General features: G+C 44.9%; 1 protein-coding gene across 1 annotated transcript in view; it reads right to left on the reverse strand.

Moving 5' to 3' along the window:
• Positions 1-3,745: 3,745 nt before the first annotated feature.
• Positions 3,746-27,368, reverse strand: part of LOC126428154 (uncharacterized) — a 50,618-nt gene continuing 26,995 nt past the window's right edge. Inside the window, exons 4-5 of the mRNA XM_050090063.1 lie at positions 16,641-16,812; positions 3,746-4,600 (exon numbers count right to left, since the gene is read on the reverse strand). Coding sequence (XP_049946020.1) covers positions 3,920-4,600; positions 16,641-16,812 — 853 coding nt within the window. The 3' untranslated portion in view covers positions 3,746-3,919. The remainder of the gene's footprint in view (positions 4,601-16,640; positions 16,813-27,368) is intronic.

Below are 27,368 nucleotides of genomic sequence, written 5' to 3' on the forward strand. Positions count from 1 at the left end.
CGCGCAGAGCAGTTTGAGTTATAGTGGGCAAGTGAGGAGTCTCAATGTGACCTGTGTTTACATTTAGTGAATTTGCCGTTTCCTATTCATTTACTGCTCTCACAACGAATGAAAACAAAACATATTTCTGTGCCTGGGAGCTATCAAGTGAATTAAGATACATTCACATAATTACGGAAGGCTAAAATGTGTTATTAGTGGCAGATTTGATTTTGTTTCCACCTTTCTGACAGTCAAGAATTAATTGCCTTGCAGAACAATGTAGTTATTTTTGTCGGTTTGCTAAAGAAATTTTCTCTCACTAATATTTTCCGGTGAGGCAGAGAACATACTTAAAACGAAGTGTTTAATTCCACACTCTGTTCGCTGCATTTCAAGTGCACGTTTTCAACTTCTAGCGTGTATGGCATTATGCCATAATAAAGAACGAAACATGAGCTAATACAGTACTGGTACTCCAAGAAAATTTACATCCTGAAAACCACATTGGAAAAGCTTAATATCAGGTCATGGCCTACTTCACTAGGAATCTGGACATACAAATGTGCCCATTTTAGTATGTGTCAGGAAATTCCAATGCTCTTGGAGTATCCTCTGATGTCGTGTTTCTTTTACAACATAATGTGAGATCTAATGTTTTACACATACGAACATACGGGCTCCCTACGACATCGTAGCTGCGCAAGCGCGGTGACGCCTGTCATCTCGCACTCTCTGGCAACTGCAGAAACGAACCTATTTCTAACAGGTCGCGGGAAAATATTACGAATGGTGGTTTGAAAAGAATTACCATCAAAGTAAATTTCCTTTTACGCAAGTTGAACTATGTGCGAGAATGTATGATGAATTTCCTAAATCACAGAGTGTTTAACTCTCATTTAAAAATAAACTCTTTTATGACGAGCCATTTAGATGAATTTCGAGGCCAGAAGATCAGACATTTATGTCGTTATTAAAAATTTTACTGGCAAATTTGTGTGATATATTTTAAATGGTAAAACGCGCATAAAAGACCAACATTATATGTGAAAGCTTTGCTTCTCTTGCAGCATATTAATCTTATAGACCAATATTATATGTGAAAGCTTTGCTCTTCCTGTAGCAATACTACGTGTATTAATTTAAACCATTAACTTTTTCTGTTTGAGTGTTTGCACTACTTAAGAGTGATGTTGCTATTGGCCGACTATGTCATGTGACCTAAGCTCTGAATACATGCTGTCATAGGCTGGCGAGATCACGTGACATGAGCTACGACTGGCTTACAAAAGCACATCGCAATCTCGATTTCAATGCTTCAGAAAACAACATGCCGTGTTTGGTGGAATTCAAATGTATACTTTCGTAATACGAAAAAATGCAGCGTACATATTGCTGCACATCAAAGATCTTTTCAAACAGTGTTTAATTTTCTAAAGCGCCAGAAAATTCTACGCCCGTGTATAAAACCATAACCACTCAAAGGACTGTAAAGTTATACAGTTCCGAGAGAAAATATACTGTCAGTTAACAGGGAAAAAGTATGTTTTCAAGCAGGAGAAAGTGTTTTTAACCGGGAAATCCGGGAATTTTTTTTCCTTGTCCGCATGTACACCCTGTGAACGATATGACTAAAGTCTTGAAAATTAGTTATATTAGCAGCAACGAAAGTAAAACAACTGATGATGGCAGAAGTAGGTTAGATACAAAATGCAAGCTGGCAATAGCAAGAGAAACGTTTCTGAAAGACAAAGACATCAAATATAATTATTTATTCAAGAATGTAACAATATTTAGAGACGGAAAGTTGCCACTCACCATATAGCGGCAATGTGCTGAGTCGCAGATAGGCGCAACAAAAAGATTCTCACAATTATAGATCTCGGCCTAAGGCTTTTGTCAACACACACACACACACACACACACACACACACAGAGAGAGAGAGAGAGAGAGAGAGAGAGAGAGAGAGAGAGAGAGAGAGAGAGAGAGAGAGTCTAAGTTGCCCGAGACTGCAGTTTTTTTGTGTTTGTGTGTGTGTGTGTGTGTGTGTGTGTGTGTGTGTGTGTGTGTGTGTGTTGTTGACAAAAGCCTTAATGGCCGAAAGTTATAATTGTGAGAATCTTTTTGTTGCGCCTATCTGCGACTCAGCACATCGCCACTATATTGTGAGTGGCAACTTTCCTTCGCTAATATTGTTACATTCCATCCTGGATTTTCCATTGTTTTATTTATTCAAGAAGTCTTTTTAGAGAGTCTGGGTTGTAGCCATTTACAGAAGTGATACATCAACAACAAACAGATCAGACGAGAACAGAAGCCTTTGAAATAGGGTGCTACACAAAAGTGTTGAAAATTAGATGGGTAGCTCTAATAACTAATGAACTGAAATGGGGAGAAGAGGAACTTACTCAAAGAAGGTATGGCTGGTATGGGACATCCGTCCAGTTGTTAATGGAGTGAGTAAAAACTGAAGAGGAAGACAAAGAGTTAACTACAGCAGTCATAAGGTTCAAAAGGTTGTAGGTTGTATTAATTATGCAAAGACAAGACTTGCAGAGGATGAAGTAGCATGGAGAGCTGTGTCAAAACCAGTCTTGGAACTGGATACTTCTTCATTATCATCATAATCAACACACAAACCCATCTCAACAGTGTTGGTGCCACTAATGAGCTTCACCTTGACATTTTAGCGACTTGTGAAAATAAATGTGTAGTGGACACCTGAGGACCTAACAGTGACAAACCATTTTGGCCCAAGTTCACAAAGTTTAGAAACACTAATTTCTGCTGAACAACAGCTGTTTTTGTTTCTTAACTTCTATTCCATTAATTCTGACAAAAATTCAGTCCTTCATGCTTACCAGACCGTCCCAAACACATTCAAGTACTGGACTCTTTATTTCATCAGAGAGAACTGTGCCCTTCTTTTTCCCTGCTATTGCTGCTAGGACGCATTTTTCAACTTTATAGCAATTTTAGCCAGTCTCCCAGACACACAAATGTTACCCGACATTTCTGGTATTAAGTACAAGTGAGAATTTTGTTTCATCTTTCGAACCTGACAGTAGCTAATTACAGTGTGAGCAGTCCGTGCACTCCTATGTAACAAACTGCTGTAACTCATCAACTTCATAGCCACTAGCAGACGCTATTCCAACTGGTTATTAAGATTTGAGCTTAACTCTGAATTTGACAAAGTTTTAAACCTTTGATCTTTAACAAGAAGAAGTTATACGAAAGCTCAAACTGCAGTTAGAAGCGAGAGAAAATTTTAGCAACAGATTGTCAGGCGAAGTTGTAACGGAAGCTAATTTGTTATGCAGGTCTACGTGGCAATTTAAACACAATTTTTGCCTATCTGAATCGTGTTGGCTGAATTTTTATAGAACATTTGCCAGAGTTTCATTAATCTGTCCAAAATCTTTTCCAAATATGATAAGCACTCTTTTAAAAAGGACTGCAGTGTGATCTTTTTCAGAGATTTAAATTTAATAGCAAAACAGCTTTATGATGAAGACAAACTGCAGACCATCACTGAACCTCATGGCAACATGACCCTGCAACAGTTCCCTTTGCTTAGGAGGAAAGCCTCCAAGTTTGTGTAGTCTTTTGCTGGAAGATTATGCCAACAAATGGCAACTTTAAGCATCCAGATAACTGAAAATCAAAGTTAGCAGGTCTTTTAAACTTGCTGATTCCACCAGATTTTTCCATCACTACATTGTATAAGTGTAACATGAGGACAAGAGAAAAAAAAATTCGACATTAATGTTGTAAATTTTCTAAACATTTTAATAGAAAAAGGAGACATTACTAGTTGTATATGCACCACTGTAAGGTAACATTTTCATCACTTCTACATCAGAAAACCTGAGTAACAAATGTCCACACTGTACAGTTCACACAGTACAACACGTACAGGTAGCAACCAGTTCACCATCAGCTGCGCAAACGTATGGAACACCACGTGTCCCCGAACCTGTGGAACACTTCGGCCAGAGCCTTCTCCTGTGAAGAAACGTCCCGGAACTTGACCAGTCCGTAACGGCCACCGACCAAGTCCTTCTGTACGACACACGTGAGTACCTTGCCGAACCTGTCGAAGTGTTCCCGTAGTCGCTCGTCCGTGACCCACTGCGGCAAACTACACACGACGATCTCCGAGCACCTCTGCCTCTCACATTCCTCGTCTTCTTCCACTATGTAGACGTCAGGTTCCTCACTCTGCAATTTCTTGCTAGACACCTCGTGTGGACGAGTTTTGACCTGGTTGTTCTTATTAGAAGAGGACTTTATCGGAGATTTTGTTAGCTTGTTCTTACTCGGTTTAGAAAACGAACAGTGACAAAAGGTGTGCAGCCACTTTCCACCACTCTGCTTGGAAAACACACAGTAGTAGACGTCGTGTTCCCAGCCCCCTTTCGGCGCTCGCAGCTTCCCACTCTCGAGGACGATCCACTGCCGGTGAGGACAGTCCGAAGAGCGGTACGTCAGCCCACACACCCCGGGAAAGTGCCTCTGTAGCAGCTTCGGGGCCAGCGTGTTGTCCTTCTCCAAGGGGAGCTCCGCACAGAAGTTCCTGTCTTCGTCCAGAATCATCACGTGCTTCATCTTTCTCACCTGCAGGACAAAACATGCAAATGGAAACATTAAGAAGACAACGAGAGTAGCCAGAGAGAGAGAGAGAGAGAGAGAGAGAGAGAGAGAGAGAGAGAGAGAGAGAGAAACAAACAAATAAATAAAATAAAAAAAGACTGGGTGTAGTGGTGAAATGGGAGCGGGGAAGGGGCTGGACGGGTGAGGACAGAGACTAATGAAAGTTGAGGCAGGAGGGTCACAGGAATGTAGGATGCATTGCATGGAAAGATCATCAACTATGTTTCTTCCAAATTCATCACTGAAACAGTACAGGTAGTTTCACATTCACAGATTAAACTAATACTGTGAGGTCATCATTTTTACATTATGTAATCAGATAGGTATAAGTTTTATACACAAAAGTAGCACTTCCTAGCAGCTTAAGACAAAAAAGTGTACTAATTTGGAGACATCTTTAACGTGGTGTATCATTTAAAGTGTATACTTTCACAATATGCAAGTATAAACACAAAAACCTTAAGTATGGCATATGTCAGCTTTGTAAGCAATGAAATTGAAATGGTGGCTGCTCAATTTGCTACTTTCAGCCAATCGCAGAACAGGAGACTCGATCTCGTCGGCCAATCATTTCGTACACCATTGTGCGTACAGTACAAATACAATGAGGACGGTTTATGTCTCAGATTGAAGATATTTTAAACCTGTCTCTGTAACTGCAGGAAATGCACATTTTCTCACCAAACATATTTTGTTTTATTGAAATAAATTGTCATTAGTGGCCTGTGATGAAATATATTTATAATGTAGCTCACTTCCTCAAAAATAATTCATTACGAAAGTTGTTGACTTTACTCACGGTAGGATGACTGTTCAAAAAGTATCCAACCTTATTTCCTTATTGTCGAAACCAACAATGCTATCAAGATACGTGTGCTGTCTATGTATGCAGGCAAACATAGTGCGCATGCCTCATTTTTTTCACAGCTGCAGAAACAACCAGTCACTGACAAGTCAACACATGTAAATGGTAGTCATTGGAGGATGAATCGCAGTGGATGAAATCGCCAATACTTTAAATATCGGTCATGGTTCAGAGTATTGCATCTTACACGACAGGCTAAATTTTCGGGAATTGTTTGCAAGGTAGGTACTGAAAGAACTGTCAGCACAGTATAAGGTGCAAAGAATGGACACAGCTCGTAAACATTTAGCCAGTTATCACTGCGAGTTAGACGGATTTTTTCCAGCGTGAGAGCACTGTAACGTAGCAGAAGGTACGGCTGCGGGCACGGTTTGGAAACGTCTGTCATCACCAGAAGTTAAGAAATTTAAATATCAAGCATCAGCTGTTAAGATTATGCGAACACTATTCTGAGACACGGAAGCTGTGGTAATCATACATTTCACACAAAGAGGCAAAATTGTGAACAGTGAGAACTATTGTGACATGTTGCAAACTAAACTGAAACCTCAAATCAGAGCCAAACTTCGAAGAGGGGTCATCCTGCAGCAAGATAACGCTCGGCACCAGTCCGCCAAACACACGGCCGAAACGACAAACGAGTTGGGATTCGAATTGCTGGAAAACCCGCCATACAGCCCAGACCTTGCTCCGAGCGATTTCCGTATGTTTAGACCGTTGAAAGATGCGGTGCAAAATTGGTTATAGTTGCAACCAAAAACTTTTTTCTGATGGAATCAAAAAATCTGTGAAACGTTGGGGGAGGTGTGTCTATGTGCAGGGAGGTTACATAGAATAAATATTCCTTCCCTCAAAAGTCCCTTTACTTTCTGACTTTCCCTCATACACTTAAACTGGTCCAATAAAAAAATTGCAAGTTATGAAACAAAAACGTCAGGGAAATTACAGAGTAAAAATGTCTTAAGTGGTAGTTTTCTGGGAACTGCCACAAAATAAATATAAAATTGATAAGTGCGGACTATGTGTCATCAAGTCCAGCTCGTGTAACGGACACGTGTGAAAGAATATAATTTAACCTTGTAAGAGACAAGGATGCAAAAATTAAAGTGTTGTAAAGTTATACTGTTCGGTCACAAAAACTGAGAAGAGTGGTGGGCTGATCACACATCCCTGCAGCGACGCTTACAGGCTGAGGGTGATACAGCGGTTTGTCGGTACTATCTGGCCTTCAAGACCTATTCGGATGGAGTTTGACTTTTGTTTTATAAAGTTATATTGAAATATTACAATTTGAATGCTCTGCTCTAGAAAACAAGTGTATAATTCTGAGAAGCAGCAATATTTCAAAAGTGGGCAATGATCAGTGTTTCATTAATATACAGCAAATATGTAACCAAAAATGATGATGTGCCTGGAAAAACAGAAAAGGATGTTTCATGAACACACACACACACACACACACACACACACACACACACACACACACACACACACACAACAAAAAAGGCAACTGCCCCTTACACAAAGACAAAACTTAACATTAAAAAGTTTGTGGCTGAAAATGTACCGGACAGCACCTGTGTACTGCATTGCCTCACAAGTACAAATATGCAATTTACAAACAACAGTTCAGCAGCTATGCAAAAACAAATACAACAGAAAACCAATGCGAAAATATTTGTAGACAGTCAGCCCCGCAACATTAACAAAATACGCGTTGAGCCCCACAACATTAATAAAATATGCATCGAGCTCTGCCAACGAGAATGCGTTTTTTTCAAATGTTATCAGCAATATACAGAAAGAATGTGTTAATTCTGCAAAAAGGGACAAAGTTGCTCTAGTAGTGGTATGAAATCAACTTTACTATTATGACGCCAGAGCATTTATCAAAAAAGTATGCGCATCACAGTTGCTGTCTACCACGTATGCGATACTTGTGTACCTATCGATGAGATTTGACTTCACCGATTGGTCTTGTGATAATAATGAGTTTTAGTGAAATATTAAAAAATTAAATCACTCCTGTTCAAAGTTCATGTCAACAGCTATGAAAAAGGTAATTTCATGATGCATGGACTACACCAGAATCAGTCTGGTACAACAGTACTTTAATCAAATACAAACGGGCAGTTGATAAAATACTGTACGAGAGCAGCTATAAAAAGAAACAAATGGTTCCAACAGGATTTGGCTCAATAACAACAATAAATGATCACCTCACGGGTAATTCAGTAATATGCATAAGTGAGCATAAATGGGTTTGAAGGGGGCAGCTAGTACTTTTAAGTTTTGACATGATAACCAATTTTAGAAGAGAAAAATACTGATGTGGTGGAATGAGCATGTGTGTTAAGGAAAGCATAAAAGTAAGAAAGATGATAATTAATTATACGAAATGTAGTAAGAGATAAAAAGGGATGAAATCAAATGAATTAAACAAGACACTGAAAACTGTAGGCTCCCCCTAACAGGGTTGGGTATGCTGCTACTCAGGCAGCTATGTGTGGGATGCATGCCAAGTCGTGGTCTCCCCCCCCCCCCCCCCCCCCCAACATTAGGTGACTCCCCTGTCCAATGTATATAACGAAAGCTGTAGAAAACCCCGAAGTATCAGTGTAAGATTGAAACAAATGCCTCCCACAGGTGAGAGTATTAAAATAAATCCATAAATCCCAATGGTAAACTGCCGAAGCACTTGCCACAAAGTGCCAGAATGTGAAGAGTGCATGAAAAACAGCAAAGCTCATATATTACTAGGTACAGAAAGAGAAAATTTAAATTTACCGGGTGACCAAAAAGTCAGTATAAATTTGAAAACTGAATAAATCACGGAATAATGTAGATAGAGAGGTATAAATTGACACACATACTTAGAATGCCATGAGGTTTTATTAGAACCAAAAAAATACAAAGGTTCAAAAAATATCTGACAGATGGCGCTTCATCTGATCAGAATAGCAATAATTAGCATAACAAAGTAAGACAAAGCAAAGATAGTGTTCTTTACAGGAAATGCTCAATATGTCCACCACCATTCCTCAACAATAGCTGTAATCAAGGAATAATGTTGTGAACAACACTGTAAAGCATGTCCGGAGTTATGGTGAGGCACTGGCTTCGGAAGTTGTCTTTCAGCATCCCTAGAGATGGCGGTCGATCACGATACACTTGCGACTTCAGATAACCTCCGAAGTTGTCTTTCAGCATCCCTAGAGATGGAGGTCGATCATGATACACTTGCGACTTCAGGTAACCCCCAAAGCCAATAATTGCAGGGACTGAGGTCTGGAGACCTGGGAGGCCAAGCATGACGGAAGTGGCTGCTGAGCATACGATCATCACCAAATGATGCGCGCAAGAGATCTTTCACACATCTAGCAATATGGGGTGGAGCGCCATCTTGCATAAACATCGTACGTTCCAGCAGGTGTTTATCAGCCAGGCTGGGGAGAGATGCGATTCTGTAACATATCGGCGTACCTCTCACCCGTCACGGTAGCAGTTACAGAACCAGAATCACGCATTTCCTCGAAGAAAAAAGGCCCGATAACGGTAGATGTGGTAAATCCAACCCATACCGTGACTCTCTCATCACGCAATGGAGTTTCCACGACAGTTCTAGGATTTTTGACAGACCCTCGGAGCGTGAAATGAGCTTCGTCGGTCCACAACACGTTACTCAACCAATCGTCATCGTCCGCCATCTTTTGAAACACCCACAACGCAAATGCCCTCTGCTTCATTGTCATGCGCAGTCACTGACGTTTTGCTGTCCAGCGCCATCTGTCAGACATTTGTGTGAACTTTTTTTTTTGTTCTAATAAAACCTTATGTCATTCCAAGCACGTGTGTCAATTTTTACCTCTCCATCTACATTATTCCGTGGTTTATTAAGTTTTCAAATTTATTATGACTTTTTGATTACCCAGTATATTGAAAGAATAGCAAATGGGAAATGAAGGTGGCCTATTTGTTGCAATAAACAATAAATTCAAATCCATCAAGATAGAAATTGAAGCTGCGTGTGAGAGTGTCTGGGCAACACTCAGCACCAGGGGGTGGGTATAAAATGATAATCGGATCCTTCTATCAACACCCAAACCGTTTCCCGATATAACTGAAAACTACCAACAATTAACTGGGAAAATAACAGTTTTGTTAGTGGTGGGCATGATAAGGCATCTTATGAAACATTACTAAATGCCTTCTCGGAAAATTACCTAGAACAGGTAGATAGGAACCCCACTCATAATTGAAATATATTGCATTCAATTGCAACAAATAGCTCTGAGCTCTCTGCGGATGTCCACATCGACACTGGTATCAGTGACTGTGAGGCGGCTGTGGCAGCAACAAGTACCAAAGTGCAAAGGACAACTAAAACAAACACGATCAGTAAACTAGATAAAAAATCAGTAGTGTCACACCTCAATGAGAAACTTGAAACATTCGGCAAAGGGCGGGAGCATGTAGAAGAACTGTGTTTCAAATGTAGAAGAATGGTTTACCATGCACTGGATAGATATGTACCCAGTAGAACAGTTCATAATGTGAGTGTCCCTCCTTGTGTACTGCCACTATAAAGAAACTTCTACTAACAAGGGAATGGTCAGACTTGTCAGGCCGAAACATGTATTGCTTTTTTTTTATTACTGTTATTTAACTGTGCAAAACGTCCGTATGCAAAATTGTAGCTGCTGACACGAACTGGAAGTCACCTAAAAAATATATCACGAACATGGCTGTGTTACCTGCTTGGCACTTTCTGTGACGGCTGGCCGCCCCTGGAAATGGCGAGTCGCGAGCGTTGTGCGAATGGTCTGGAAGTGCGGCTGTCTTATCACGGCTTTCACTAAAGAGGAATATCGCTGCACGGTTTTGGTGGAAAGGGGAAATGAATATTCGTTTCTGTGGCATGCATGTCCTTTTAATTTCTGGCACGTATTTCGAAACATACCGTCCTGAAACTGGTTAGAGATGTGAAAGATGTACAGGACATGTTCATCTATAATCCGCAAGCCACTTTACGGTGAACATTCAATCTCCCCTCACAGGTGATGGCGAACCCTGTAAATGTTTTGCTGCTTGCCATGGAGATATTATACCACAGATGCCAAATGAAGCAATCAACAGAAAACACGTGTGAAGACTATGTGTCGTCCGACATGGTTGTTAAACTTCTAGACGAGCATGTAAATGGCGCAGACATGTGGCTAGAAACAACTGAAACACTCGATATTGCAGACTGTGAATCTACAGAAGGCGAAGACACCGACGAAAGTTGCACTTGTGAAGACTCTTCGAGTGATCATGCCACGTACCATCATCAATTATCTCCGAAAGTAACACCAGCAACTACACTTACCTTATCAGACAAAGAAAAAGTGGTGACGTATTGGTTGAACGAAAGTGGTAAGAAATGCCTACATGTCAGTACTGTTCAAAATAAGTATCGCCTTGTCTGTTCTGAACGTGAATTGTATAGATGGAAAAAGGAAGTCGCTGGACGACATAAGAGTCGACTGGAAATTGCGACGGAGATAAATGCGGCTTTTTGAGCTATTTACCGATGCCAGATAACAGTTGTTTAGTGTCAGCGATACAACTTTTCGTGATTGGACGTTAGAGATTGCCAATGCGATATGCGCTAAAGAATTTACAGCTTCTCAAAGTTGGATTAGTCGCTTCGAAAGATCACATAAAATTGTGGCAAGAGAAATAACAAAATTTGTATCGAGAAACAGGTCGGAAAATGAAGTGACACAAATCGAAATGATAGAAGCTTTTCTTACGAATGCAAAAAATAAGATCGCTAGTTTTAGTGAATCGTACGTGTACAATGTAGATCAGGCAGGTTTTCAAAAAGAAATGCATGCGAAAAGAACACTGTCATTCAAAGGGGAAAAACATATTGAGGCGATTGCGCAGTCCACGACTGCACTCGCCCATTCATACACTATAATGCCCATAATTAGTCTGGATGGTTCATTGCTGCCTAAACTGTATGTGTGTCTTCAAGAACCAACTGGACATTTTGGACCACGTGTCAAAAGAACAATGTTCTACACAAACAATGTTGTGGTAGACGCATCAAAGTCTGGAAAAATGGGAAATGAAAACATTACACTTTTCATGCGTCATGCTTTTCTTCTGTTCTGTGGGAACAAATCTCTTCTCCTTCACGATTCATGATCAGGTGATAAAAGGTCTGATTCATTAAAAGCTGTATTTCGAGCCCACCCTGACAAAGAAGTAGAGATACTTCAGATTCCACCCGGCACGACGAACGTAATTCAACCTTTAGACAGAGAATTTTTCCGTCAATGGAAGGCATTTTACAGAAAACTAACAGAGAAAATTATTGTGTGCAGATCACTGCAATTTCCTGTCTATCACCGTGACAATATTCTCAAGCTGCAATCAGTAGTACAGTATCAATTTTCCTCCCCACGGTTTCAGAATCTGATTAAATGTGTGTGGCACTCCTCAAAATATACTGATACTAGGCCTGATTCATTCCTAACACCAGCCCAGTTTCGTCTACGGACATCTAACAACATCTGTGATTCGCACGGCTGTCATATGTCGTCTTTGCTTGTATGTTCTTGGTGCACAAAAATCTATGTTTTGAACATTGTATCAATAGTTCGCATTTTTGCGGTAATTACAAGAAATAAAATTTGGAGGTGTTCTAAACCGTATATTTATTTGTGTCTATTTCATAGCTATTTGGAAAGAATGTTGTAGATAACATATCAGCAATATTTGTCAACAAATGTTTAATTATCATACGATCGCTTTCAATGGGGGAATCACCTCTCTAACTGCTGTGGCAAGAGAGCGGCGCGTAGCTAACGCCACCTCGTCCCTAGATGGCGTTGGTATAACATAGCGAGAGAGGTCAGGGTTGTACAAGAGGCAGTTATAAGCGCGGAAACCGTGCAACAATAATGTCTTACTTCATAAAATTGTTTACAGACTTGCAGGTCATGTCAGCAGCTAAAATTCTGCATACAGACTTCTTGCAATGTTAACTCACAGTGGTAAAAAAAAGCAACACAGGTTTTGACATGACAAGTCTGACCATTCCCTTGTAAGAAACAGTGTAAAACAAGGAGTAGGGCTATAGTTAGAGGTATGCTGAACGAAACGCATTTGGCAGTCAAGAGAGTAATGCGTGATGCCTTCAATGACTACCACAGCAGAATACTGTTAAGTGATCTTTCACAAAACCCAAAGAAATTTGGGTTCTACGTAAAGACTGTTAACGGCACCAAAATTGGTGTGCAGTGCCTAACAAATGAGACAGGAACTGAAATGGAGAGTAGAAAAGCAAAAGCTGAATTCTTAATCTGTTTTCCAATGTTCCTTCACAAAGGGAAGCTCAGGAGAAATGCCCCAATTTAATCCTTGTACCACCGAAAAGATGAGTGAAATAAGAATTCGTGTCTGTGGTGTTGAGAAACAGCTAAAACTGTTAAAATTGAACAAAGCTTCAGTGCCCAGCGGAATTCCCGTCAGATTCTACACTGAATTTGTAGGTGAGTTACCCCCTCTCCTAACTATAACCTGCCGTAGAAAGAAAAACTGTGCCCAATTCTTAGAAAAAAGCACAGGTCACATCTGTCGACAAGAAGACTAATACACTCCTGGAAATTGAAATAAGAACACCGTGAATTCATTGTCCCAGGAAGGGGAAACTTTATTGACACATTCCTGGGGTCAGATACATCACATGATCACACTGACAGAACCACAGGCACATAGACACAGGCAACAGAGCATGCACAATGTCGGCACTAGTACAGTGTATATCCACCTTTCGCAGCAATGCAGGCTGCTATTCTCCCATGGAGACGATCGTAGAGATGCTGGATGTAGTCCTGTGGAACGGCTTGCCATGCCATTTCCACCTGGCGCATCAGTTGGACCAGCGTTCGTGCTGGACGTGCAGACCGCGTGAGACGACGCTTAATCCAGTCCCAAACATGCTCAATGGGGGACAGATCCGGAGATCTTGCTGGCCAGGGTAGTTGACTTACACCTTCTAGAGCATGTTGGGTGGCACGGGATACATGCGGACGTGCATTGTCCTGTTGGAACAGCAAGTTCCCTTGCCGGTCTAGGAATGGTAGAACGATGGGTTCGATGGCGGTTTGGATGTACCGTGCACTATTCAGTGTCCCCTCGACGATCACCAGTGGTGTACGGCCAGTGTAGGAGATCGCTCCCCACACCATGATGCCGGGTGTTGGCCCTGTGTGCCTCCGTTGTATGCAGTCCTGATTGTGGCGCTCACCTGCACGGCGCCAAACACGCATACGACCATCATTGGCACCAAGGCAGAAGCGACTCTCATCGCTGAAGACGACACGTCTCCATTCGTCCCTCCATTCACGCCTGTCGCGACACCACTCGAGGCGGGCTGCACGATGTTGGGGCGTGAGCGGAAGACGGCCTAACGGTGTGCGGGACCGTAGCCCAGCTTCATGGAGACGGTTGCGAATGGTCCTCGCCGATACCCCAGGAGCAACAGTGTCCCTAATTTTCTGGGAAGTGGTGGTGCGGTCCCCTACGGCACTGCGTAGGATCCTACAGTCTTGGCGTGCATCCGTGCGTCGCTGCGGTCCGGTCCCAGGTCGACGGGCACGTGCACCTTCCGCCGACCACTTGCGACAACATCGATGTACTGTGGAGACCTCACGCCCCACGTGTTGATCAATTCGGCGGTACGTCCACCCGGCCTCCCGCATGCCCACTATACGCCCTCGCTCAAAGTCCATCAACTGCACATACGGTTCACGTCCACGCTGTCGCGGCATGCTACCAGTGTTAAAGACTGCGATAGAGCTCCGTATGCCACGGCAAACTGGCTGACACTGACGGCGGCGGTGCACAAATGCTGCGCAGCTAGCGCCATTCGATGGCCAACACCGCGGTTCCTGGTGTGTCCGCTGTGCCGTGCGTGTGATCATTGCTTGTACAGCCCTCTCGCAGTGTCCGGAGCAAGTATGGTGGGTCTGACACACCGGTGTCAATGTGTTCTTTTTTCCATTTCCAGGAGTGTAGAACTGATCAACAAAACTACCATCCAATATTCTTCACATCGATTTGTAGTAGAATCTTAGAACACAAAATTCAAACATAATGCGATATCTCGAACAGAATGACCTCCTCACTGCCAGTCAGCACAGATTCCACAAACATCGATCACGTAAAACCCGACTCGCACTTTTCTCGAGGCATTGGATCGAGACAAGTCAGGTGGATACAGTACTTTTAGATTTCCGAAAAACATTTGATACAGTATGACACCCACACTTATCATCAGAAGTGACCATATGGGTTGTTGTTGTTGTTGTTGTTGTTGTTGTGGTCTTCAGTTCTGAGACTGGTTTGATGCAGCTCTCCATGCTACTCTATCCTGTGCAAGCTTCTTCATCTCCCAGTACCTACTGCAACCTACATCCTTCTGAATCTGCTTAGTGTATTCATCTCTTGGTCTCCCTCTACGATTTTCACCCTCCACGCTGCCCTCCAATACTAAACTGGTGATCCCTTGATGCCACAGAACATGTCCTACCAACCGATCCCTTCTTCTTGTCAAGTTCTGCAACAAAATTCTCTTCTCCCCAATTCTACTCAATACCTCCTCATTAGTTATGTGATCTACCCATCTAATCTTCAGCTATCTTCTGTAGCACCACATTTCGAAAGCTTCTATTCTCTTCTTGTCCAAACTATTAACCATCCATGTTTCACTTCCATACATGGCTACACTCCATGCAAATACTTTTAGAAACGACTTCCTGACACTTAAATCTATGCTCGATGTTAATAAATTTCTCTTCTTCAGAAACACTTTCCTTCCCATTGCCAGTCTACATTGTATATCCTCTCTACTTTGACCATCATCAGTTATTTTGCTCCCCAAATAGCAAAACTCCTTTACTACTTTAAGTGTCTCATTTCCTAATCTAATTCCCTCAGCATCACCCGACTTAATTCGACTACATTCCATTATCCTCGTTTTGCTTTTGTTGATGTTCATCTTATATCCTCCCTTCAAGACACTGTCCATTCCGTTCAACTGCTCTTCCAAGTCCTTTGCTGTCTCTGACAGAATTACAATGTCATTGGCGAACCTCAAGGTTTTTATTTCTTCTCCACGGATTTTAATACCTACTCCGAATTTTTCTTTTGTTTCCTTTACTGCTTGCTCAATATACAGATTGAACAACATCGGGGAGAGGCTACACCCCTGTCTCACTCCCTTCCCAACCATTGCTTCCCTTTCATGTCCCTCGACTCTTATAACTGCCATCTGGTTTCTATACAAATTGTAAATAGCCTTGATGAAATTTGTGACTGGATTGAGGTCTTTTTGGTAGGGAGGACACTACATGTTATCTTGTGTGGAAAGTCATCATCAGAAGTAGAAGTAACTTCAGGTGTGCCCCACAGAAGTGTGTTGGGACCCAAGCTTTCATGTTGCATATCAATGACCTTCCAGCAAATATTAATGGTAACCTCCAACTTTTTGCAGACGATGCAGGTATCTATAATGAATGCTGTCTTAAAAAAGCTGCATAAATATTCAGTCAGATCTTGAGAAGCTTCCAAAGCAGTGCAAATATTGGCAACTTGCTTTTAAATATTCAAAAAATATAAAATTGTTTACTTCACAAAATGAAAAAACATAGTATCCTATATCAATAAGTCACTGTTGGAATTGGACAACTTGTACAAATACCGTGTGTAACACATTGTAGGAATACGAAATGGAATGATCGTGTAGGCTCAGTGGTGGGTAAAGCAGGCGGTAGGGTGGTAGATTTCGGTTTATCAGTAGAATACTGGGGAAGTGCAATCGGTCTACAAAGAAGATTGCTAACAAATCACTCATGCGACCGGTTCTAGAACAGTGCTCAAATTTGTGGGACCCGTACCAAATAGAAGTAACGAGAGGTATTGAACGTAAACAGGAAAGGGAAGCACGAATGGTCACAGGTTGGTTTGCTGTGTGAGAAAGAGTCGCAGAGGTACTGAAGAAACTGAACTGGAAAACTCTTGAAGATAGGTGTAAACTATCCTGAGAAAGTCACAAAGAAAACTAAACAGGAACTGCAAACGCACCTTTGTATTTCCCACGTCACTGCACGGTGTGTCAGACACGTTTCTCGGTGAGACCTCCTCCCCTTCCGCACAGGGTTTCTCGCTCTTTTCGACCTGTCGTTTTATTTCTTCTGGCGCAGTGCCATTCGTGTCTTTTTTAAAACTCGTCTCTCGTCTCACGACAGCTTCGCACCTGTAAAATAGAATTCACAGAGTGTCAGCACGGTCAAACTCTCCAGATGACATCACATGTATCACTGCATCTAATTGTGAAATGTCAGCCACAGCTAAATGAAGGCAGCAAATATTCTGGACCTAAACAATACTGCTGTAAAGCAACATGTATATATAAAACAACAATGTGGGCAGCACAACTGCTTTGATGAGTTATGTAGTTTATAAAATAATATTTCAAAAGTTCCACACAAACAAGATGTGGTTCAAAAGTCAGTCTCATACACGCTTTTCATACTAAAATAAATTTTATTTTTCTCAACACTGTTTTCCTTTAACTGACACACTTTTCCCACATTTTCTCAAACTTACTTAGGATACAGCAACTTCTGAATTGCAACTCCTGACAACTTTGAGTATAATGTCTAAACAAAACACGACGAGATCAGTATCGGGCGGCAGACCCCAACTTGCTCAGATGTAGTAATTCTGGAACCTATCAGAATCGGGATGCTGGAAAACTTATGACAGACACTGAGCGAGTGTCACACAGTCGAACAGCACGCGTGTGGGCTCTCAGGCGGTGCAGACGAGGAAGCCAACTGTGGTAGCCAGCAGTCACAGAGTTAGGTGTGTAAGTAGCAGTTGGCTCAGTGGATGAGAGTGAGTATAAGAAAATGTCGTCACTACAGCAGAGAGGGGGAAGGAGAGCGACATCATCTGCGGCTAAGTGAGGAGTGCGCGGTTCGTTAGCCGGTAGGAGGCAACCGATTCCGGATCCCTGCCGAAGGCAGAAAGCCGTCTCAGTGGCTCCACATCCGGAAGCAAGTTAACGGACCGACCCCGATGTGGTGCCTCGGGAAAAGTGGTTGCCGTTCCTCTGACGGGAACGTGGCCATGTTCGATTTTGCCGAAGGCTACGGACACACGGAAATCTACTGTAATTGTGGTGGATGCAGTGTGGATCAGTGAGATTGGGTGCCAAGAAGCAGCCTCATACACAATAGACTCCCTAGTAATTGTACGGTCATTTCTGTCAGCTATTTGCAAGTTTGGACACTGCTAAACAAGTTGATGTTAGTAAGTGGCAAATAGTGTTTGTTCAAAACTGGATTTTTGTTTTGTTTTGTTTTAGGGTACAAAAACAACTAAGGTCATACACACGCATGCCAGAACAGTCAAAAAAGGAGTTAAAAGCGACCGCACTTTAAGCCGAATCGACGGAACGAAAGACATCTAAAAACAGGAACTTCCTCTTGGAGAAATGTCCAAAAATACGCCATAGAGACAACGAAAATGGAGGCCCTAAACTAAAGATTAAATGTCCTCTGCCAAATTGCTACGACAGATAAAAAGTAAAATGTGATCAACAGCCCACGCATCGTTCACTAAAATGGGCAGTAACTAAGACGGCAAACATAAATTAGCACAAAAGTGGATAAAAGAATGACATTTTGTCAGGAACTGGCAAACTGTGACAAGGATGATGACAACAAACACAAAGTGGTGGGGGATCACCACTTACCAAATGACGGTTGCTAAAATGACAGTGCCCAATACGCAATCTAGCTAAAATGGTCTCCGCAGTGAGACGCTGTGAGAGGTTTCATTCCCCAGAGCTCGTTCCCCTGATGAGAAGACCAACATTGATGCCAAAGTGTCATAACCTGCTGCCAGATGGCAACACAGAAATCGTCGGAAGGAATGGACGAACTAGCGGACAGAGGTAGGATGACACCGGCCCCGGCAGCAGCGTCAGCAGCCTCGTTTCCCGTCAGACCGACGTGACCGGGAACCTGTATAAACGTCGCAGTGGTTCTGTCGAGAGTGAGTAAGTGGATGCTTTCTTCGACCCGTTGCACTGAGGGATAGACCGTGTACAGCACAGAGAGAATCTAAAGGACACGGAGAGTCGGAGTAAATGCCACAATTGAAAAGCCGTGTTGCCGAATGTATTGTGTTGCCCGATACAGGGTGGAGAGCTCCGATGTAAATACTGAGCAGGGTTCTGGAAGCCAATACCGAAAATTGTCGGTGCTAATGACGAAGGTGCACTCGCCACCACAATCAGTCAGAGCCAGGACTGTACTCGAACGTACTATTGTGAAGTTCCGTGCGATAAAGCAACTTTGGAGTAGTGTCCTTAGGAAGAGAATAAAGTCAAAGGTGAACACAGGCCACTGCACAAAGCCATGGTGGTGAAGGGTTCACACTCACCAAGAAAGTGGCAGGAAGTGTGAAGTTAAGCTGCTGGAGCAATAGCCAAAAGCGAACTCCAGGAGGTAACAGATGAGGGACGCACATATACTGACAGTCAAAGGAGTCGTCTAACAAGGAGGCATATGATGAGTGGCCAGGCACGGTGGACAAACGGTACGCATATCTGCTGAGGAGAACATCACGTCGGTACGACAGAAGTAGTTCGGCAGCTTCTGCGTACACACTCTCATCTGGCCTAACATAAAAGGCGCCAGTGGCCAAACTGACTCCACGATGGTGGACTGTATTTAGACAGCGTAAGGTGGACAGAAGCTGATAAGATTCGTAAACGAAACACCCACAGTCTCGTTTTGAATGGATAAGGAACCGGTACAAACGAAGGAGTGTGGTCTGATTGGCTCCCCAGGAAGCACCATTGAGGACAAGCTGGACATTGGGGGCAGCTAGGTAGGACACGTGGGATGACCAAGAGTGTTTCCTATGAAGTGTACGAGCCCCTGGAATTTCATGCTTTCAGTGAACAGAAGAGCAACAGGCTTAGTATGTAAAAATGGTGGAACAAACCCACCGTGCCGTCAGAAATTCATACAAACGGTCAGTACAAAAGTGAAAGCCATTGTCAATGCTCCACAAATAAAGACGATCGAGTGAACACTGAAGGTGCCGCTCGAGGAGATAAAGTCTGTGGAGAACTGAAACAGATCACAAAATCATCGACGAGAGGGAGTCGGAGATGCCCGGCGGGGACAGGCCGTAACACGGTTAACGATGATAGCAAAGAAGGTGACGCTCAGGACAGAACCCTAAGGAACAACATTTTCCCGGATAAAGGTGTCCGACGAGATAGAACCCACACGTATCTTGAAAACTGTCTCTTGAAAATTCCGGAAGGAAACAGGGCAGGCGGCCACAGAAGCCCCATCTGTTGAGAGTACGGAGGATACAAATCCTCCAACAACTGCCACAGGCTTTTTCCAGTTCAAAAAACACAGCCACAGTCTGGTATTTCCATAGAAAACAATTCGGGACACAGGTGGACAGAATGACGAGACAGTCAACTGCAGAGCGGCGCGCTCGAAATTCACACTGTGCAGTGGTTAATAAATTGCGAGACTAGAGTCACCGTACCAGCCCGGCATGAATCGCACACACAATCACTTTGCAAACACAGCTGGTGAGAGAAATCGGGCAGTAGTTAGAAGGAAGGTGTTTGTCCTTACTGGGCTTAGGTACAGGCTTTGCGCCAGTGTCTGGGAAATGTGCCCCCTGCCCAAATGCAAATGTATGCATGAAGGAGAAAATGCCCGCAAGAGAAAGGTGCTGCAACAACTGAATGTGAACATCATACTGCCTACCAGGGGCGGAGGATCGGGATGAAGGTGAGAGCACGAGCTAGCTTCCTCATAGTAAAAGTGGCACTGTGGCACTCACAATTCTAAGAGGACAAGGGTATCACCTGAGCCTCCTCAACTCATTTTCGAATGAGGAAGACAGGGCAATAGTGGGTCAAGCTAGAAATCTCCGCAAAATAGTGACCCGAGGTGTTGGAGATAGCAAGAGGGTCCACTGTGACATCGTCTGTTACTGTCAGGTCGGAAATGGGGAAATGGACCTCGATCCCAGACAGCCATCGAAGGTTGGTCCACATGACAGAAAAAGGAGTGGAATTGTTAAAAGAAATAGTAAATTAAATCCAGCTAGCTTTTTTTGCTATCCCAAAGAATGCAACAACACTGCGCTTGTAGCTGTTTACAATGAATGCAGTTGGCCATCATAGGATTTCGGTTAAAAACGCAGAAAGCACGTCTCCGCATACGAATTTACTCGTGGCACACCTCAGTCCACCGTGGCACTGGGACACAGTGCCATAAAGATGAAGTGTGAGGAATGGAATGTTCTGCAGCGGTAAGGGTAACATTTGTAAGGTATTCTGCTCGGTCACCACAATTGAGGAAATGTTGTTCGTCGAAGGCCGCCAGGGAGGAGTACAGCCATCAGTTGGCCTTAGAAAGTTGCCATTTGGGTTTGCCGTAGATGGGGGAGGAGTCAGCAAATGGATAGCACACGGGAAATGGTCACTCGAGTACATGTCAGAGAAAACGGACCATTTGTGATGATGGGCAAGCTGGATAGTGCAGAAGGAGATGTTCCAATGGGAATGTGAGTGTGTGACGAGTCTGAAAGGAGCATTGGTATTTCAGTGTTAACAACAGAGGAAGTCAAGTTTATTGAAAAGGTCAGCCAAGCGGGCTAATCTCTGACAGGTTCTGGGAGAGACCCGGAGAGGGCGGTGTGTTTTAAAAGTCAATGAGCAGCAAAAACAGGTAGGGAGTTGCCAAATAAGCTGGAGGAAGTCTGTCCTGGTGACAGCTAATGACAGAGGGATGTAGGTGTTGCAAAGAGAAAGGTGAAGTGAGGAAGGAAAGTGTAGACAGCAACAGCTTGCAGCCAGGTGTTCAGTGAGACGGTTTGGTTATGAAAGTCATCCCAGACGACAGCATGACTCCCCATGAGATGGAATGCTGTCCTCAGGGCAGGCGGGGGGGAGGGGGGGTGAGGGGGGGGGCTGAAGGTCAAAGCGGACAAGAAAGAAATGTGAGAGGAAAAAGCAGTTGTCAGGATGTAATTTTGTTTCCTGGAGACAGAGAATAAGTAGCCACTGTGATTCCAAGAGTAGCTGTAATTCCTCCTTGCTGGATCTAAGGCCACGAATATTCCACCGGAGAAGAGCCATGATGGGGAAAGGGGAAGGCAGGGCGAGGGTACAGAAGGGTGTCACGTCAGCGGTTGCCGAGTTCCAGCCTTCGAAGGCACTCTGCTACAAGGCGCAGAGGTGGAACCTGCTCCACGAGATCTACAGACACGTCAGCATTCTCCCTCAGTCGGTCTGTGGATTCCAGGGCAGATAAACAGTTGGTGGTGCACAACAGCAACACGGAGGTCAGCTACGTGAGGGTACCACGAACTGACACCATCGAAGATGACACGCGAGTCGGTGAAGGAGACCGTTTTGCCTCTGATTTCTTGGAGTATTTCCAGTTGGCAGATGAAGATTCAGATGTTTGTCAGCTGGATGGACGTTAAGTCTTTGCCGGAATATTCTTTCCGTCCTGTCCGACCTGCTGGTTGTGTAGCAGATTTGGTTGCGCGAGGCAAAACTTTGGTGGTTTGTTGGACAGTTGGAGGAGAAGGAGACAAGGATGCTACCACGGCACTGGGCGATTTTACAACCGCGGTGCTAAATTTGAGGTTCTAGGTCTGCGTGGCCATGTCCTTCGTGGAGTGAGATGTAACAAGAACGGTACTGTAAGTGCCAGATGGTAAAATGCAGGGCTTCAATTAGCCAATAACTTGCGAATGACAGCATAAGGCACTTTTTCCTTTACCCAAATCTCCCGGACAGCCCGCTCACCGAGATATGTGGGACAATCTCGAGAGGAGGCAGCACGGTCACCACTGCAGTCGATACAGTGGGGAGTAGGAGGCAAGCAATCGCCCTCGTGCGTATCACCACCACAGGTGACACATTTGGCCGAGTGTCGACAGGACATTCGAGTGAGGACGAAATGATCAGGTTCGGAATGAACGGTCTGTTTGTGACAACTTCACAGCCCGCTTTGATTTTGAGGACGGAGGCACCACTCTTTCAAATGTGAGAAAAAGAGTGTGTGTGGGCACTAAGGATGCATCTACTTTTGTCATCACTCAATGGACTGCAATGACACTGTGATCAGAAAAGTAAGTTCGGATTTCTGCCTCAGTCGGACCGTCGAGCAGCCCGGTGCAGATAACGCCACGGGAAGAATTCAGAGTTCTACGGGCTCGACACCAACGGGATAGCCACAGAGAAGTGAAGCAGCAAGCAGTTGTTGTGCCTGAGAATCAGAAGTAGTCTCCAAAAAAAAGTGGCATTGCATAAACGAGAGCAGGATTTCACAGGGCTAGCAACTGTGTCAACACCTTTCTGAATAAGAAACGGATTTACCATTGCAAACAACTGACCTTCTCCAGTATGTAAAACCACGAGGAAGCGTGGCACAGCTGGTTGGGTCTTTGCATCAGGAGCTTCATTCCATTTGTGTTTGGTAGATGTGGTCTGCAAAGGTGACGATTGGCTCTTACTATTTTTTTAATTTACTTTACATGTGGCAAGGGCCTTTTTTTTTTTTTTTTTTTTTTTTTTGTGGTTTTAGGGCGCACAACTTCAATGGTCATTAGCGCCCTGACTACTCTAAGAATACACCGCGAGGCACAAGTTGACCACAACAACTAAAAGGGAAAACACGATAAAAGACAGACTGACAGGCATAGGATTAAAAAACAGCATCATCAAATGTCCTTAGCGAGGTTTGTCAAATTGATAAAACGAAGAACACGAGCAGCTGCTCGTGGGTCATCCGCTAAAATGGCATCGAAAGTATTTGGCAGGTTAAGATCGAGGCGCAGTGTGTTAAGATCTGGACAGGACATTAAAATGTGTCTAACCGTCAGCAAGTGCCCACATGGGCAGAACGGCGCCGGCGCAGCCGTCAGCAGATGGCGATGGCTGAACCGGCAGTGTCCAATTCTTAACCGGGCTAAAATGACCTCCTCCCGCCGAGAAGGGCGTGAGGAGGACGTCCAAGCCACGGGAAGAGGTTTTAAGGCCCGAAGCTTGTTGTCGGTAAGTGCAGCCCAATCGGCATGCCACAGAGATAAGATGCGCCGACAAATCACCCTGCTAAAATCGGACGAAGGGACGCAACAAAAAGCTGTCCGAGGCTGGAGGACCGCAGCCTTGGCCGCGGCATCTGCAGCTTCGTTCCCAGGGATACCGACATGGCCAGGAACCCACATAAAGCTAACTGGAGAACCGACGTCCACCAGCTGCTGAAGAGAGCGTTGGATCCGGTGTACGAAAGGGTGAACCGGGTACGGATCACTGAGGCTCTGGATGGCGCTCAGGGAATCTGAGCAGATGACATAAGCAGAATGTCGGTGGCGGCAGATGTAAAGAACAGCCTGGTAGAGGGCAAAGAGCTCAGCTGTGAAGACAGAACAATGGTCATGGAGCCGGTATTTGAAACTTTGTGCCTCGACAATAAAGGAACACCCGACCCCGTCATTGGTCTTAGAGCCATCTGTATAAATGAATGTCATGTCGATGAACTTTGAACGAAGTTCCAAAAAACGGGAGTGGTAGACCGAACCGGGGGTGACGTCTTTTGGGAGCGAGCGGAGGTCAAGGTGAACGCGGACCTGAGCCTGGAGCCATGGTGGCGTGCGGCTCTCGCCCACTCGAAAGGTTGCAGGGAGTGAGAAATTAAGGTGTTGAAGGAGGCGACGAAAGCGAACTCCAGGGGGTAGCAGGGCAGAGACATACAACCCGTATTGACGGTCAAGAGAGTCGTCAAAAAAGGAACGATAAGACGGATGGTCGGGCATTGACAGTAGCCGACAGGCATACCGACAAAGCAGTATATCGCGCCGGTAGGTGAGTGGCAATTCGCCAGCGTCAGCATGAAGACTCTCTACGGGACTGGTATAAAATGCTCCGATCGCAAGTCGTAAACCCCGATGTTGTATGGAGTTGAGGCGGCGTAAGATGGATGGCCGTGCAGAGGAGTATACGAAGCTCCCATAATCCAGCTTGGAGCGGACGATCGACCGATATAGACGAAGTAGGACGGTTCGATCCGCTCCCCACGACAGACCACTGAGAACACGGAGGACATTTAAAGAACGGGTACAACGGGCGGCCAAATAGGACACATGTGGAGACCAGTTAAGTTTCCTGTCAAATGTAAGGCCTAAAAATTTGGTTGTCTCCACGATTGGGAGAGCAACGGGACCGAGTCTTAAGGACGGTGGGAGAAACTCTTTGTAGCGCCAGAAGTTAATACAGACCGTCTTCTCGGCAGAAAAACGGAAGCCATTGGCGACACTCCAGGAGTAAAGACGGTCAAGAGAACGCTGAAGACAGCACTCCAGGACACGTGTACACTGCGCGCTGCAATAGATGGTAAAATCGTCCACGAAAAGGGAGCCTGATACATCAGCTGGGAGGCAATCCATTATTGGATTGATCGCGATGGCGAAGAGAGCGACGCTCAAGACTGAGCCCTGTGGCACCCCATTCTCCTGGCGAAAGGTGTCGGACAGGACAGAACCCACACGTACCCTGAACTGTCGATCCATTAAAAAGGAACGAATAAAAAGAGGAAGGCGACCGCGAAGGCCCCATGTATGCATGGTGCGGAGAATGCCCGCCTTCCAACAGGTGTCGTAAGCCTTCTCCAAATCAAAGAACACAGCCGCGGTCGGGCGCTTCCGCAAGAAGTTATTCATAATGAAGGTCGACAAGGTAACCAGATGGTCAACAGCAGAGCGGCGCCTACGAAATCCACATTGTACATTGGTAAGTAGGCGTCGAGACTCGAGCAGCCAAACCAATCGAGAGTTAACCATTCGCTCCATCACTTTACAGACACAGCTGGTAAGCGAGATAGGTCGATAACTGGAAGGCAAGTGCTTGTCCTTCCCCGGCTTAGGAATCGGGACAACAATAGACTCGCGCCAGCATGCGGGAACATGTCCCTCAATCCAGATGCGATTATATGTACGAAGAAGAAAACCTTTACCCGCAGGAGAAAGGTTCTTCAGCATCTGAATATGAATAGAATCTGGCCCTGGAGCAGAGGACCGTGATCGGCCAAGTGCGTTTTCGAGTTCCCGCATGGTGAATGGGGCATTATAACTTTCACAATTCGAGGAGCGGAAGTTAGGTGGCCTAGCCTCCTCTGCCTGTTTGCGGGGGAGGAAGGCAGGGTGGTAATGAGCTGAGCTCGAAACCTCTGCGAAAAAGCGGCCGAAGGCATTGGAGACAGCCTCAGGGGCTACAAGGACGTCATTCGCGACCTTCAAGCCAGAAACTGGTGAGTGGACCTTAGTGCCAGATAGCCGGCGCAGGCTACCCCAGACAACAGAAGAAGGAGTAAAACTGTTGAAGGTGCTTGTGAAAGCAGCCCAGCTGGCTTTCTTGCTTTCTTTAATAATACGACGACACTGAGCACGTAATCGTTTATAATTGATACAATTCGCCACTGTAGGGTGGCGTTTAAATGTGCGTAAAGCACGTCGACGAGCACGTAAAGCGTCTCTACATGCCGCGGTCCACCAGGGGACCGGTACGCGACGTGGAGAAGAAGGAGGGTGAGGGATGGAATATTCAGCAGCAGCGAGAATGACTTCCGTGAGGTGTGCGACCTGACGATCGCAGCTTGTAAAGGTTTGATCCTGAAAGGTCGCCCTGGAAGAGAAGAGCCCCCAGTCTGCCTTGGAGATGGTCCAATGAGAGAAGCACGGAGAGGGAGTATGCTGCAGGAGTTGGATAACACACGGGAAGTGGTCGCTCGAATATGTATCAGAAAGTGCATACCACTCAAACCGGCGTGCAAGTTGGGGAGTACATATAGAGAGGTCTAAATGGGAATAGGTGTGAGATGTGTCCGAAAGAAAGGTTGGGGCGCCAGTATTGAGGCAGACAAGATCGAGCTGGTTGAAAAGGTCTGCTAACAAGGAGCCCCTCGGGCAGGATGCTGGAGAGCCCCAAAGGGGATGGTGGGCATTGAAGTCTCCAGTTAACAAAAATGGTGTAGGTAGCTGAGCAATAAGTTGCATCACGTCTGCCCTGGTAACGGCAGATGACGATGGAGTGTAAACGGTACAAAAGGAAAACGTAAAAGTGGGGAGAGTAATGCGGATGGCAACTGCCTGCAGGCCGGTGTGCAACGTGATGGGATCGTAGTAAATATCATCCTGGACCAGCAACATAACCCCTCCATGAGCTGGGATACCTACCACAGGGGGTAGGTCAAAACGCACAGAGGTGTAGTGTGCCAAGGCAATTTGATCGCATGGGCGTAGCTTCGTTTCCTGGAGGGCTACGACGAGCGGACGGTGCAAGCGGAGCAGCAACTTCAAGTCCTCTCGGTTGGAGCGAATGCTGCGAATATTCCAGTGAATAAGTGCCATCGTAAGAAAAGGAAGATGAGAGAAGTGGTCACCTCGAAGGCCGCTTAGGGCCTGGCTTCGAGCGAGCACTGCCGCCGCTATCAGTAGGCGGACAGTCATCGTCCATGTGGTCTATAGGGTCATCGGCCATCTCGGGAGGATGGCCGGGAGGGGGAGCTTCCTCCGCCAGTGAACGGCCAGATGTACGGCTACCAGCGGTGCGGCCAGGCGAAACAGATGACGGCCTGGGGCGGCAACCGCTGGGTGGCGCAGGAGAAGGAATGCGCCGTGGCGGAGAAGGAGAACTGTGCTTCCTATGCGCCTTTTTGGAAGGACGTGTAGTGGAAGTACCGGTCGAAGGCT

Source organism: Schistocerca serialis, chromosome 12 (genome assembly GCF_023864345.2).
Source record: "Schistocerca serialis cubense isolate TAMUIC-IGC-003099 chromosome 12, iqSchSeri2.2, whole genome shotgun sequence".
Lineage (NCBI taxonomy): Eukaryota > Metazoa > Arthropoda > Insecta > Orthoptera > Acrididae > Schistocerca > Schistocerca serialis.